The sequence below is a fragment of the Rhinolophus ferrumequinum genome, chromosome 2 (genome assembly GCF_004115265.2).
Source record: "Rhinolophus ferrumequinum isolate MPI-CBG mRhiFer1 chromosome 2, mRhiFer1_v1.p, whole genome shotgun sequence".
NCBI lineage: Eukaryota > Metazoa > Chordata > Mammalia > Chiroptera > Rhinolophidae > Rhinolophus > Rhinolophus ferrumequinum.
The window spans coordinates 60,966,729-60,981,035 of NC_046285.1; the positions used below are offsets into that span (position 1 = coordinate 60,966,729).

The 14,307-nt window shown below is 45.7% G+C and overlaps 1 protein-coding gene across 1 annotated transcript; it reads right to left on the bottom strand.

The window, feature by feature from the left end:
* Window positions 1–4,954: 4,954 nt before the first annotated feature.
* EIF2B5 (eukaryotic translation initiation factor 2B subunit epsilon) lies at window positions 4,955–13,302 on the bottom strand. The gene is made up of 16 exons (XM_033132268.1): window positions 13,009–13,302; window positions 11,758–11,882; window positions 10,772–10,957; window positions 10,503–10,680; window positions 10,333–10,413; window positions 9,983–10,060; window positions 9,398–9,710; window positions 8,340–8,485; window positions 7,971–8,112; window positions 7,749–7,850; window positions 7,461–7,568; window positions 7,189–7,279; window positions 6,771–6,894; window positions 6,071–6,196; window positions 5,543–5,653; window positions 4,955–5,370 (listed from the first exon to the last, which is right to left on the bottom strand). Exons 1-16 carry the CDS (start codon window positions 13,204–13,206, stop codon window positions 5,311–5,313), a joined length of 2,169 nt encoding a protein of 722 aa, XP_032988159.1. The 5' UTR covers window positions 13,207–13,302; the 3' UTR covers window positions 4,955–5,310.
* Between the last annotated feature and the right edge of the window lie 1,005 nt (window positions 13,303–14,307).

Below are 14,307 nucleotides of genomic sequence, written 5' to 3' on the forward strand. Positions count from 1 at the left end.
GGAAAGAGGCTTGTAAATAAATAACTTCAGAGTGACAAGTGCTATGAAAAAGATAAAATAGAGTGATGTGATAGTAACAGGGGAAAGAGAATTATGTGTGGTCAGAGAAGGCCTCTTCCATTTGAGCTAAGTCCTAGAACAAATGAGAAAGCAGCTATAAGGTCTGGCCTGGGGGAAGAGCATTCCAGGCTGAGGGCACAGACAAGTCTAAAGGCTCAAGGCAGAAATAAACTTGCCAGATTTGAGGAACCAGAGGAAGGCCGCTGTGACTCCAGGGATAGTGTTAGATCAGTCTGGGAAGGTAGACTGGGACCATCTCACATAGGTCCACACATCAACAAGTGTGGGCTCCTCCCACTCCATTTTGTACAGTTGCCAAATAAGCATTTCAACAGTAAGTACCTCTTCAGCTCAGAAACCTCTTCACATTCCCTAATGCTTTCCAAATATCCTGATCATGATATCCAAAGCCCTCCATAATCTAACCTCTACCTACCTTTGCGGCCTTTTATTTCATTATGTCCTATCTAAAATTTTGACTTCAGCAAATCAAACTATTTGCTAGCCCCTGCACACATGTATATTTTTATTTCATACCCTTTACTTTAAATTCTTACCAAAGCAGTATGTGTGCATAGTCAAATAGTATTAGGAAAGTTTTTAACAGCTGTCCTCTGTCCCATTTCCCTCCCCACCCCAGTATACTTTTTTAGTTTATACTATCTCTTGAATTATGCATTCTAGACATCGCTTATTGATTTCCAATCTTGACTGATGGATTTCTTTTTCTTCCACCTCCCCCTAACCTCTTAAAATAGTAAAATCCCACTTTTTTAAAGTCAATATAGTACTTAGTATTGACATTTTGACTATGAATAAATGCTTCCTTTACAACTTGTTTCTCGTCATTAACCATTGCCTTGCCTTTTCATTTGCTTTGCTTTTTATGTAATATAGTGTATCTATCTATTCTTTCCACATAATCTAATAGTTTCTCAATACATATTTTGTTAGCTCAGTCAAATACAGGCATATGTCAGAGATACTGCGGGTTTGATTCCAGACCACCATAAAGCAAATATCACAATAGTCACACAAATTTTTGGGTTTCCCAGTGCATAAAAAAGATATGTTTATACTATACTGTAGTCTGTTAAGTGTGCAATAGCATTATGTCTTAAAAAAACACTGTAGATACCTTAATCAAAACATACTTTATTGCTAAAAAGTGCTAACCATTATCTAATCCTGTTGAAAAAAATGGCACCAATAGACTTGCTTGATGCAGGGTTGCCACAAACCTTCAATTTGTAAAAAAAAAAAAAAACCAAACCCAGAATGATCTTGAAATGCAATAAAGTGAAGTTCAATAAAATGAGGTATGTCTGTATATTAGATAATCTATCCATTTTCTTCCCTGGAGCCTTCAATTCTGTTGCTCTAATCTGCACTGTTGACTATCTTTGCTTGTGCACAGCAGCCACTTCTCTGTATCATACTTAAAATTTCCTTTACTTCTGCATGTTGGTTCCTCATTTCCTAGATACTTTACTCCTTTGCTTTAGGAAAGCACATTCTCGGTAGCTTCCCTTGAAAGCATGGGAAATAAAATTTTTGAGAACTTGCAAATCTGAAAATGATTGAGTTAAAAGTAATTTATCTTCAGAATTTTGAAGGTTCAGAATTTATCTTCAGAATTTTGAAGGCACCACTGTCTTCTAGCTTCCAGTGTTGCTATGAAGTGATCAGTTTCGTCTCTTTATTATCCTAAGCCTTTGAACACGATTTGTTTTGAATTCCCTGGAAGTCTTTAGGAAGTTCTCTTTATCCTTGGGTTCTGAAACTCCATGGTGACATGCCTTGGTGCTTATTCACTGTGCTAGGCACTCTTTCCATCTAGAAATTCAACCATATCTTCTTGAATTACTTAATAACATGACTACCATTTCCCCCATTGCTTCTGCAACTGTTAGATGTTGGACCTTCAGGATTGATCCTTAATTTTATTTTCTCCTTTATCATCCATTCCTATTTTAAAATGATTTCACCTTTTTGCAAGATCTCCTTAATATTATTTCCAACCTTCCCCCTATCCAATTGGATAGGTAAAATATTCATAATTGAAAATTCAAGAAGTGTGTAAGGATGGAGAGTCTCCTTCCTGTTTGGTTCTCTGGTTCTCCAGTTCTCAGCAGAAGGAAACAATTCATTTATTTTTAATTTCTAAGAACTTTTTTTGTTCTCCAATTCTTCCTTTTTATAACACTTTCTTCATAGACACAGTATTTTTCCTCTTTGAATTTTGAAAATAGCTTCCCCCCAGGCCGCACCAAGTTTTCAAAAAAGCTCCGTCTTGTCAGTTTCCTTGGTGTCAATTTTTTGGTCTCTGCCTTCCACACTGGAAGTTTCCTCAAATATTTGATGGCCCTTGGCCGTCCATTCACATTTAAGAGATACCAGAAAGCTGACTGGGAGCTGTTCATGTACAAGGCTTATTATCTAACAGGTTTACTGTAGGGTGATCAAGTGGGGGAAAGATCGCTTTTTTCGAGGAAACAAAAAATGTATTTGTAGGCTTTTTCTGTAGTTGTTGTTTGCTTTTGCCTGGGGATATAAATCAATGTGTGCTGATATTTAGAGCCCTACCACTCATATACTTCCACTTAATCCTTCATTTTCAACCTAGCTCCTCACCCCCATCCCCACCATGTCTGTTGTTAAGTCTAGAAGCTCTAATAATTTACATTTCCCCTGAGGTTCTGGAATATCATGAGGTTCTGAATATCATTCATTATGCTGGGCACTCATGGGCTCTGTCAGTCTGGAAACTCATGATCTTTGGGTTTAGGAAACCTTTGTATTTCTTTGATAATTTCCTCCCCACCGTTTCTCCAAAGGCTAAATCTCCCATTTCTTGCGGAGGAGAAGTAGGGGTAGTCACCCTGCTGGATTATATAAGGTGGGGGTTGGGGGGGCTTTTTCTTATAGAGGTCTTTGTCTGAATCCCCTCCACTCGATGCCTGTTCTTAGACCGTCTTTACCCTCTTCTGCTGAGCCTTTTCTGGGTTCAGAAAGTCATGTTGGTTTGCTTGTTAATAGCCATCCCAGTAGGTAGAATCCATTTCCTTCTGCTCTGCTAAGTCAACTCTTCCATTTTTCATTTTCCAGAATGTTGATATCTCTCATTCATTGTCATCACCTAGTTTTCCTTATCGAGTCACATGCCTTTTAAAAGTATCCTTTAGTGGCATATGAATGGGGTTTTGGAGGGAGTAAAAAAACCCATGTGTTTAATTTGCCACATTTAAATGGAAATCCTTTGCTTTGCCTTTAAAGTTCCCTTCTACCCTGTTTTGGGTCACTCAAGCATCACAGTCCTGTAAGCCTTCTCTAATCACCACAACTGAAAGGATTCTCTTCCTCCTAAAACAGTTCTATAGGCCACTCGGCTCTCTGCTACCCATCAGGTACAAATCAGAGGTGCCCTGCAGTTGTTTTAACTGCCCCTATTAGGTCCATGCTGTAACCTTCACATGCTCTCTAGGCACTAGATCCTATATCTGACAAAGCAGAAACTGAGATTTACTAAGAAAAGTAAAAAGGCCAAATCCTGGCCAGCCTGGTTTTCTCTTCGGAAATATTCAGTAATGCTCCTTTACACCTGAGTGTAGTTCAGTGTCCTCTCCCTCAGCTTATTCCTTTCCATCCAACTGAAATGAAGGCAGGCAACCATTTTATCTGTGATGTCCAGGAGGGCCATTTGTTACCAGTAACATTTGCCACAGTTTAAGTGTCAATAGAGCAAGGGTTATAAGAAGGCAACAAAGAGCTCAAAGATGAGCTAGAAGATCATATGGTTGAAGTTGAAGGAGACAATGATAAGCAGTGATAAACTCCAGCTCTAGAGTCCAATAACAAATCCTGGCTCTATCAATTACCAGTTATGGGACCTCTCTGACCTTTAGGCTCCTCATCTGAAAATGGGGATAAAGCCTACTTCAAAGGATTGAAGTGAAGGTTAACTAAAATAACATAGGAAAAGTTTTTAGCAAAATGCCTGTCACATATTACACACTCTCTCAATATTAGAGAAAAGTCCACTTTGCAGGATCTTCCTGTTTTTAGGATATCCGTTGCTGGCTTGGGGTTATATTTGCCTCTGGGGGCAATTTCCCTTCACTGTGACACTGACTCTACAGAAGCAGTAAGAACTCTGGATTATGAAGCTCAAATCCTCAAGAGTCATGAAACGTAGAGCAAATTTCCTCATCTTTAAGATGAAGAGTAGAGGGCCAGCTGGGTGGCTCAGGTGGTTGGAGCCGCATGCTAACGCCCAGGTCACCGGTTGAATTTCCACATGAGCCAGTGAGCTGCGCCCTCTACAGCTAAGATGGTGAACAACAGCTCTCCCTGGAGCTGGGCTGCCGGGTGCTGGCATGAGTGGCCCCCAGCCAGTGGGAGTGGCAGGCAGTGGGCAGGAGCACACGGCTCATAATACCAGCATGGCTGTGTCCTACACTAGACTGAGAAACAATGGCTTGAACCAGAGTGCAGGGAGGGGAAGGCGGAAGAAAGGGAAAAAAAAAAACAAAGATGAAGAGTAGCCCAGCTTCCCTGACAGGACTAGTACTAGATCAATGGGACAAAGCATGAGGGATTGACAGGTGGTTATCAGACTTTACATATGCTTGGCATCATCACTCTCTAGCAGAAGAGTGTCCGTGTAGGTCTAGGATGCTCTATGCAAACAGGCTCAGGCATCTCCATTACCCATGAGCCATGGCAATGGTCAATTAGCAAGGTACCACAGTGCCACCTAGTGGCCATAACACTCCTCTTCTCCCTCTCCCCCAGGTGTTAAGGAACAGCTGTCATGTCAGAGGTTCAGAACTCTTCAGTCACCTACTTCAACGGCTGCTCATTCAGAGTTGTAGAGAAACCAAACACACCCCCTCTCTCTTTTTTAATATTAACAAATACAAGCAGCAGAGAGGGCTAGCTGCTCTCTGCTGTTCCCCGAGGGAAAGCCAGAGCACAAAGCTGTGGCACTGGGCTTCCTCTAACTGCAGGGCCTGCCTAGATTGTCCTTAGGCAGAGCTTTGTTCCAGCCCAGCTTCCCTCATCCCAACTACCCAGTCAGGATGCGAGGCACATGGTTGCTGGCGGTGGGAAGAATACTGTAGTTCCAGCCTCTGCTCCTTTAAATCTCGGCCAGGATGGTGGTCACTCATCTGCAACTAGCTTCTCATTTGTCTGACCCAGAAGCCAGGACAGCAATCAACCACACCCACAGGAGGAGGCAGTGCGACTTCAGTCATCTTCAGATGACTCCTCTTCTGCCTCTTTTAGCCACTGGATGAACCTCTGCAGCTGTAAGGAAGCATAGTGGAGAGCTACTGAGAGAGGGGCACATACCCTCCTGTTCTCCTTAGTGGATAAATAGCTCGAACAACCAAAGTCCCAGGGACCAACTACCCTGCAGTCTGGGGCCAAGGGTTAGGGAACCAGACAACCACTGTGGTGAGCGGGCAGCAGGACTCACCTGTTGGTTCTTCCGCAACTGCCGGCCCTTGTCAGTTGTATCCCTTTGGCTGTACCAACTCAGGATTGTCTCCTCAGCCAAGATCTCCAGCTGGTAGAAAGCCATCAGTACCTGCAGAAGGCCAGCAGAGATCTCAGAGACCTTGCAGAGTCCAGCAAGACATAATCGATAACAGAGGACGAGGAGGAAAGATCTTCGCACCTCTTTCTACCAGGTCCTTAGCTTCCTTCTACATACTAAGCAGCTTCCTTCAAAACAGACAAGAGTAAGCTGTTCACTCTGGTACTGGAACAGGCATAACTTCTGAAACTATTGCTGGGTAGTGCTTTGCAGACTCCCAAGGCAACTTCCAAATGGCTACCTTCCTGGCCTGGCTCCACGCAAAGAGCGCAATACTAGGGGTGGATGGTGCTGTTAACCAAACTCCATCCTGGATTCATGTCAGCCTCTGTTCTGTGTGTCCATGGAGGTCACCAAGGTGTGTTTCAAAGCAAATGCAGGACTATGAAGCTTTGTGGAGGTATTCACCTTGGCCATGGAAGTACCAAGAGCTTCATGCTCTAGGAAGAAGTCCTCAATGGCTGCCAATGTTTCCAAATGATCAGCTGCACGCTTTATGTAGTTCCTAAAAACAGGGCTCCAGGTCTTGAGCAGCTATGGAAGAAAAGAGAAGGGAGCTGCAATATATTCTTGAGCGTGTACCTACCTGAACAGCAAAGAAAATCAATATTGGTAATATGGGTCTTTCGTGATATGGGAAGACAAGAGGGAGATGATCCAGGCCTTGTGGAATCGTGTCAGAAGGACTTGGGAGTTGCTAGCAGTCAGGGTTGGGGAAAAAGAACAGGTTCCTAGGGAAGGTGAAAGGGGGTCAGATGTGCAGGCTGCCTCAAAATATCTATTTCCAGCCTAATGGCTGATCTCATTCAATCATGTAAATCATTTGCAGAGAGTCTAAAAGTCTAGGTCTATTCTGGGTATACCTGTGGGGTCTGGTCTGGTCTGAATCCTGGAGTCTCAAAGGCCACTCAGGATTGACCCTAACTTGACTCCTCTGGACCAGCCAAGGCTGTTCTAGAATCCAATCTGCTTCCAGAGGTGAGGAGAAAGGAACCAATCACAAGTAACAAAATATCTCACAGCAAGACCTTCTACTCCTGATTTCTTTTAAAGTCCAGCACAGCAGGACTCCACCCAGTCCCTTGTACATAGCCCCAGTTGCACTCACGGGAAGCAGCAGAGCACAGTAGCGGTTTGTGTCGAGCCGAGAATCCATTTGTTGCAGTGGGAACTCCAGGACCACGTGACTCAGCACCTGCATCACCTCCTTCAGGCTTATGTTGTAGGCGTACCTGTGGGGAGACTGTGGTGACACCAGGGCCTTCATTGGTCCTCCCAGCATGCTGTAGGACTCGACTGTGCCAGGACATTGGGCGACAGGAAGTCAGATGGAACAACATGGAATGGGACGGTTTTAGAAGGAGGAAGTCTATGCCAAGGCTAGAACCTAAATGCTGTTGGCCTTGTCTATTTGAGATGTCAAGGAAATGTCAAGGAAACAGGTACCTATTTGGGGAAGAAACAGGAGAACCTCTACCTGCCTGGGATTATCCCCGGGGAAGAAAATAGGGAGGGGCTGCTCTTACTTGAGAGAGTTGATTTCTAGGACTAGATTGTCACAAGAAATGTTCTCCTCCATGCCCCGCTGCAGTGTTCCCAGGACTTCGTTCTGGAACACTAAAATCAGAGCAAGAATAAGTTCGTGGGCCAACATCACTCCAAAATGCATTAAGTCATCTTCGTCTGACTTTTTGCCAAACCCTTCTGGGAGAAACACAAGTCTTTGGCTAGTGGATCCAGATAATAAACTGGAAGTTTTCCTCTTCTGTCCTAGGACACTGGTCCCCTGGCCACTCACCTTTGACGTCATCCATCTGTGGGGAGCCTGCCCGGCTGTCGAGCTCCTCAGAATCCATACTTCGCTCACTTTCAGTTTCACTCTCTTCTTCCATGTTGATTGTGAGTCCTGAGAAGCCACATAGGGTGAGAGAGAAGAAAAATTAGGAAAGAGCCACTGACAGAGAGCCATTTATCTGCCTTGTCTGCATGAATAAAGCTGAACAAGTAGTCTGATTCTGAAGTGTTCACTCGCCTTCAAAATATTCTGATTTAGAAAGGGAGGGGGCAGGAATAAGGCCTCGCTCACCCCACAGATTCTGCCGTAGTTCCTCCTCTTCCTCCATGTTCATGTCTGCAGCTTTCCAGAGGTAGCCCTGGCCTGCAACTCCAACTTCTGAGGGATTGTAACCTGGAAAGGCACTGATCTTTAGCAAAGGCCGTGGAAGCACCAATCTCTCCAGGAGGAAATGATGGTTTTTCGATGGGGCAGAGACACACACAGATGCCCCACACCTGCTGAGCCTCACACCTTTCAGCTTCACTTTCTCCTTTTCTTGGTCAGCCCCAGAATCGTCACTGAACTGGCTATCATCCTCATCTTCCTCTGCATCTGGAGGGTGCAAAGAGATCACCGAGCCCTCAGGCAGTGTGATGTCAGGGCCCACTACCACCTAGGGGAGAAAAAAGGAGTGGGTGGCACAGATCCATTAGTGTGTTGGGGAAAAGTACATCCTGACAATGAGAGTGAGTTTTATTACTAAGCCAAGTAGAAGGCAAATGCAACCAGTGAATTTGGACTCTCAGTTCAGGTTTGATCATAGGTGGGTATGGGCTCCTTCTGGCTCAGCATGACCACCACTCAGTTTGGGGCCTCTGCACAGTAGGCAGCAGGTCTCACCTGGGAAGTGAGGACACAGCGTGGCTTCAGTGTAACACGTTCCTTGACCTCGGCATTGTCACAAAGCAGAGACTGATGGATCTGTGCTCCAGCAGCTACTCGAACACCCTGCCACAGGTAGGCCTGATCCAGCACCACGTCATCACCTAGCTCAGGACAGGAAGGGCTCCTGGTCACTCAGGGCTCCAGCTCCAGACCAGGGCCATTCCTGGAAGACATGGCTGACCGATACCAGCACAGCTCCCACCCAGCTCGAATACTCCATCCTCCAGCTCACCAAAAATACCCTCTTCCCCCTCTAAGCCCAGGCCTGAATATAGAACATTGCTCAGCCTGACCACCTCCACTAGGTTTAAAACAATTACACACTACATATAGGACGTAAGAACCTTCAAGGTTTCTAGGGATCCCTTGAACTCAAGAGCCTTATTAGAATCACGTCCATATTTAACCAAATTATTCCACCTCTTTTTGTATATTTTAGAATTAGAATCTTATTCTTTTAAAGGGGCAGTTCCGTCAGAAGCATCCTATTCCTACAACCAAAGTGAGTTACCAAGAAGCTAACCAGGCATTTATGGTAGAGTAACAAGAACACTGGACTTCACAATCAGAACACTCAGACTCAAGTCCCAGCACTGCCTCTTATTAGCTATGATCTTGGGCGAGACAATCTCTTTGAGCCAGTTTGCTTATCTGGGGATAAATTATACCTACCTCACAAGGTGTTTGTGAGGATTAAATGAAATAATCTATGCAAAAGCCCTTTGTAAACTGTAATGCACTAAACAGGTATTATCACTGCATGCTAATTATCCACTTGGTTCTAAATGTGAATATAGGGTACCCTGGAACGTGAAGAGTCACCCAACAAGAGGCTCCCAGACCACACATTAAAGCATCAGTGTTTTTACATCCCTGTTCCCTCCTTTATTAAGGCAGCCACTCTAATTCCTAATTCTCAGGGACTATCCCTCTGTATACTTCTATGGAGACATGGGGCCTCCCCAGGTTCCTGCTCCTAGGATGGCTGGCTTGACCTCCCCACCTGTGCTCACCAATGTGACAGCCAGGGCCAATGACACTGTTGGTGATGGAGCAATTGCTGCCAATGACAGTGCCAGAGCCCAGGAGCACATTTTCCTCCAGGACGCTGCCATGGCCCAGGCTGACCTCAGGCCCTCGGTAGATGTTGTGCCGGGAGTGAGTGCAGTTCTGGCTCGTGCTGTCAGTGAAGTTTGCCTCTGGAGTGAGAGGATAGACCCATCGGCGGATGACATCGGCGCAGACAGCTGCATACATGTGCAGGTTGGAGACCCGGGCGCCATATTCCCTAGTTGTCACGTGCATGTGGATCTGGTTCCCTAGGATCTGAATGAAGACAAGGAAAGGGAGGTCACCTAAGCAAGCAAGAGAGGAAGAGTCCACAGGTAGAACACTTTTCTAACCTTCTTAAGTTCCCCTCTGCCTCTCAATGTCACAGCCAAATGGCCTGAGACCCTTCTTTGTGTACTGCTTCCCCCAAAACCCAGCTATTTGCCTCCCTCCTAAGGCTCAATAAAACACAAAAGGGGACCAAAAGTTATCTGCATGAGATAAAATCCTAGCCCTCTTTTAAAGAGGCAGTGGGAGCCTTTTCTTACCTCCTCATTCACTAGCAGGCCTCGCACAAAGTCATCCCGAGTTTGGTAGTCAAAGTTGTCTGTAAAGAGTTGAGCCACCTATGGGGCGCAATTGGGTAGGGCCAAGTTAAATGCTATTCTCTGGATGCAAAGATAAGCCCCCAGAGACCTATCAGACCCTATGACAGCGAGACATTGGCCAAAATCCCAAGGAGGCTCCCAATATTGGGGTTGAAATGACAGCACCTATTTGTGGTAGAATAGATACGAGAAAGAGGGAGAAGAAATACACCCTGGCCTTCTAAGGGGGCAATCACACACCCTCAGAGTTCTACTCTTTGGATGTGCAGCCCTAGTACTGAAGAGGTCACCTGAGGAGAGCAGATGCTGATATGACAATCCAGTAAATCATAGCGAATCTCCACTCCATCTCCACCGCCCTGGAACAAGCTCTGTGGGGAGAAGTTACAAGGACTTTAACCCATCTCTCTTGCTGAAGCCTGTCCCTTTCCCACCTCAAGGAACCTAGATACCCACACACCAGCGGAAAAGAAAAACGTCGGAGGCCTTGGGTCTTCTGGAAATGGAGAACCCGGTTTGTGGCACTATCCACAGCCACAACCACGTTGTCCTCATGGCAACGAGTTGGGTGGCTGGGGGATGACTCCTTGAAGATCATTGTCATCACAGATACATTTTTTTCTAGCTTTCGCCTCAACCTATGAAGGATAGAGGGAGAGAGCTGCAAAAAAGCAGTCTTGGGGTTCTTCTGGTCACCAACTGTTGTCCCGACCATTTTCCCATCCTGACCTGTGTTCCTCTAGGGCTCTGGTAATATTGATGTTGGAGATGATGTCCCCATACACCAGCAAGAAGTCGGAGCGCACCAAGGCCTTGGCATCGACGTCACGGAGAACATCTCCCAGGGATCGATACAGCTCTGATGTAATGATTCGAACCACGTTGAGGGATGTAGGGCGGCACCACTTAGATTTCCTAAAGGAAGGGGGGTAAGGGAATGAGTGAATCAAGCACGGAGATCACATAGAGCTTCCCTGTTTTTCTCCCCCATTCAACATTTACACTCCTTCTCTATGGCTTTTTGGGTTCCTGCCAGCGTCCTCAACTTCAAAGAGATTTATGAACTATAATTAATGGTTTCAGCATCCTGTGTCACCAGTCTTGTTTTATGAGTTAGAGAAACATGGTTATTTCCTTTCCATATGACCCGTCCTCAAACATGGATCTGAACTCAAAATCCCACTGAGACTTAGGGTGTACAAAGTAGCCTGAGAACACACTTCTCACAGTCACTTTTCTCCTTCCAACGTCCAGACCAAATTTAGAAACTGTCTAATGGAGATCATGCTAATATCCTAGTCTTTATTTGCTAAGCTTCCATAATTCCTGAAATTCACTCTTTTTCAAGAAGATTTCACCAAACATTTATTAAGTGCTTACTATGTATTTGGCACTGGGAAGACAAAGATGAGAAAGAGCTCAATATTTAGAAACTCAGTGGAAAAACAAAGATATTACTCTTATAACTTCCGTATTAGAACCATTAAATCAAAAGCAAAATCCACTGGGAACAAACTTTATAAGTGAGAGTCAAATGTTATTCTTTAATTTTTGTCATAGCTTCAGCTGCTTCCTGATAAGTGAAGAGAATACCCTTAGATCTTATGATGGGATCTAAACAGACACATTTTTCCCCCTCACAATTTCCCTTTTAGTTACATCCATCCTAACAAAAAAAATGATGAAACATGACAAGAAAAGTTGCAGGGCCTTACAGTAAATGTTCCTTGATTTGAGCAGCCTTCCAGCAGCAAAAGACAAAGGTTTCCTGTACACCTGTGGCAGTCAGAAATTCCAGAGTGTAGTCAATTAGTGCCACGTTGGCCAGAGGCAAGAGGACCTGGAGGATAGGAGATGAAAAAAAAAAAAAAAGGTGAAGTCTTGAATCCGTGGAGGCCCTCTCTGTACCATTCTTTCCCCCACTACAACCACAATTTTCACTCCTGTATCAGAGTTTCCAAACGCTATAGCTTTATCTTTCCAGTTTAAAAGTAATCAGGCTTCTGCCTTTAGTTCACGGCACGCTCTAAGCATTCGAGTCTAAGGTGTTGCAATTTGGATATAGTAAGCATAGAATCTATTTGCTTAGCGTCACCCAGCTTCTATAGAATAGGAGACCACCCCGGCAGAGGAGACTACTGGACATCATATCTCCAGAAACTTAAGCACTGATAAGGCCTTTTCCCCATAAAATTTCCTTCCTTGATTCCTTTCTAACAGTCAGGGGCTAGCAAGCCACCAATCACTTGTACAAAACGAACAGCAATTAGGCTCTTTTGGGGGAGTGAGTGAGGAACTAGAGAGGATTTTCCCTAATCTGAATGCTGTTTCCCCCTCTTTAAACCAGGGACTGCTGAATAACCACGCAATCCTCAGGACCAGCTGAGTCCAATTTCCCAGTGTCTAGACAACAATACAGGGGCTGCTGGCAACCAGCCACTAAACCTGTTCTGTCCTCCTTTAGACAGATGGCACTGGCTGTCTAAAAAAAAAAAAAAAAAAAAAAAAAAGGCACACTGTACAAGATCCAAAACAGCTGTTACTCTGGCATCAGACCAGTCTGCTCTTTTTTAGGCTTATGACCTCCCTTTGGGAGGCAAAAGAGGGTGATATTCCATTCTTTCACCTAAGGATCTCTTTTTTCTCCGCAGCCTCCTCTTGGGGCGTTGAATCCCCGCGTGAAGGCTTCTCAAAAGCGTTGCTTCTACATTTAGCCCTCTGCATGCCCCCCAAACCTGAGGTAGACAGCACTAGAGTGACCAAACCTGCCAGCCACTCACTCGGTCCGGCAGTCATCAGGGCTTTAGATGGTCTTTTCGCCTTCCTCCTAACTAGATAAACCCGATTTAGGGCAAGAGGGTGGACAAACGTCCTCCCAGAGCACGCATCACTAGGCAGTCGAAAAGATAACTGGCTCCAGCCCCCCACCTCGGGGCCCTCTGGCTGCTCTCGCGCACGGCGCTCACCCGAGGCTGGTCCTTGGAGATGGGAAAGAAGCGGCGGTTGAAGCTATCCGCCACCAGAACTGCCTGTAGGGGCGGCGGCGGTTCCTCCTCCGCGCCTTTGGCTCCCACACCGCCGCTGCCGGCTCCCGGCCCGCTGCCACTGCGCTTGTTGGCCCGACTGGCCACCGCACCAGGCGGCGCCACCATAGTGGTCGCCATCTTCTTCTCTCACGGCCACCACTTCCGCACGGAAACTGACACCGCACGCAGTAGTGGACAAAAAGGACGCAGTACTCGAAACGCGAACGACTAAAGAAGGGAGGGAGGGAGCGAGGGAGGGTGGAGACCAGGAGAGAAGAGTGCGCATGCGTCTCGCCTAGGCGCCCGCCCTGTCGGAGGTCTCAGCAATTTGCAGCCAGGTTGGAGCCAGGCATGGAGCGCGGCCGCAGTGAACCTGACCTGTTGAAGCGCTGGGGGTGGGATCCTAGGGAGCGCAGATGGGATCTGCAAGTAGACTAGGCCTGCCTTTGTGCATGAGATTCTTGCGAAATGATGGGACTTGTCTCTGCGAAGGGGCCAAATCCGTTCGGGATATGTAGTCTTCCCCTCCCAGAGCTTGTTAAAAATAGTAGTCCTCCGTCATTCTAGTCGCCTAATGTGATCCGGCACCTTGGAGAGCTTGGAACCGTGTGAGATAATCCCCCTTCCCTCAGGAAACTCACAGTCTTCATAAACACAGAACGTGGTATAGTAGGACGAATAGTAGTAATTCTCTTGAGCGCTGTTTGTGGCCAGAGATGAAACACGCATTTAATTCGTGACACGTGTCTGCGAGAACATTTTATTCATTCGTTTCTTGAACTCTGAAGGGGTGAGGATCACACAGCTAGTAAGTGGAAGGACTGGTATTGGAACCCGATCTGGGACTTCATAGTTCCACAATCTTTCTGCCAAGTTATGTGAGTGGTAAATATTACTTTCGTGACGTCTTCAATTATTCATTCATTCATTCATTCATTCATTCATTCAGCCTATCAGCATTTATTGAAACCCTAATCTGTCTCAACCATACTGAAAATAGTGGTGGATCCAAGAACATCATCAAGTTGAATAAGATTGGAGTTAGGCATCGAGCTTTCAAAGCAGAAGAGATTGTGAGCGCAAAGATCCGAGGCTAGATATATAGAGGCGCAGCACGATTTGGAGAAAGAGGCGGTGGCTGCATCGAGAAAATTAGGCTTGCGAAAGTGCGGGACCGTGCGGACGCAGTGGAAGCTAGGGAAGAAATCGTAGGCGTCATTTGGTAATCAAGGAGCTTTC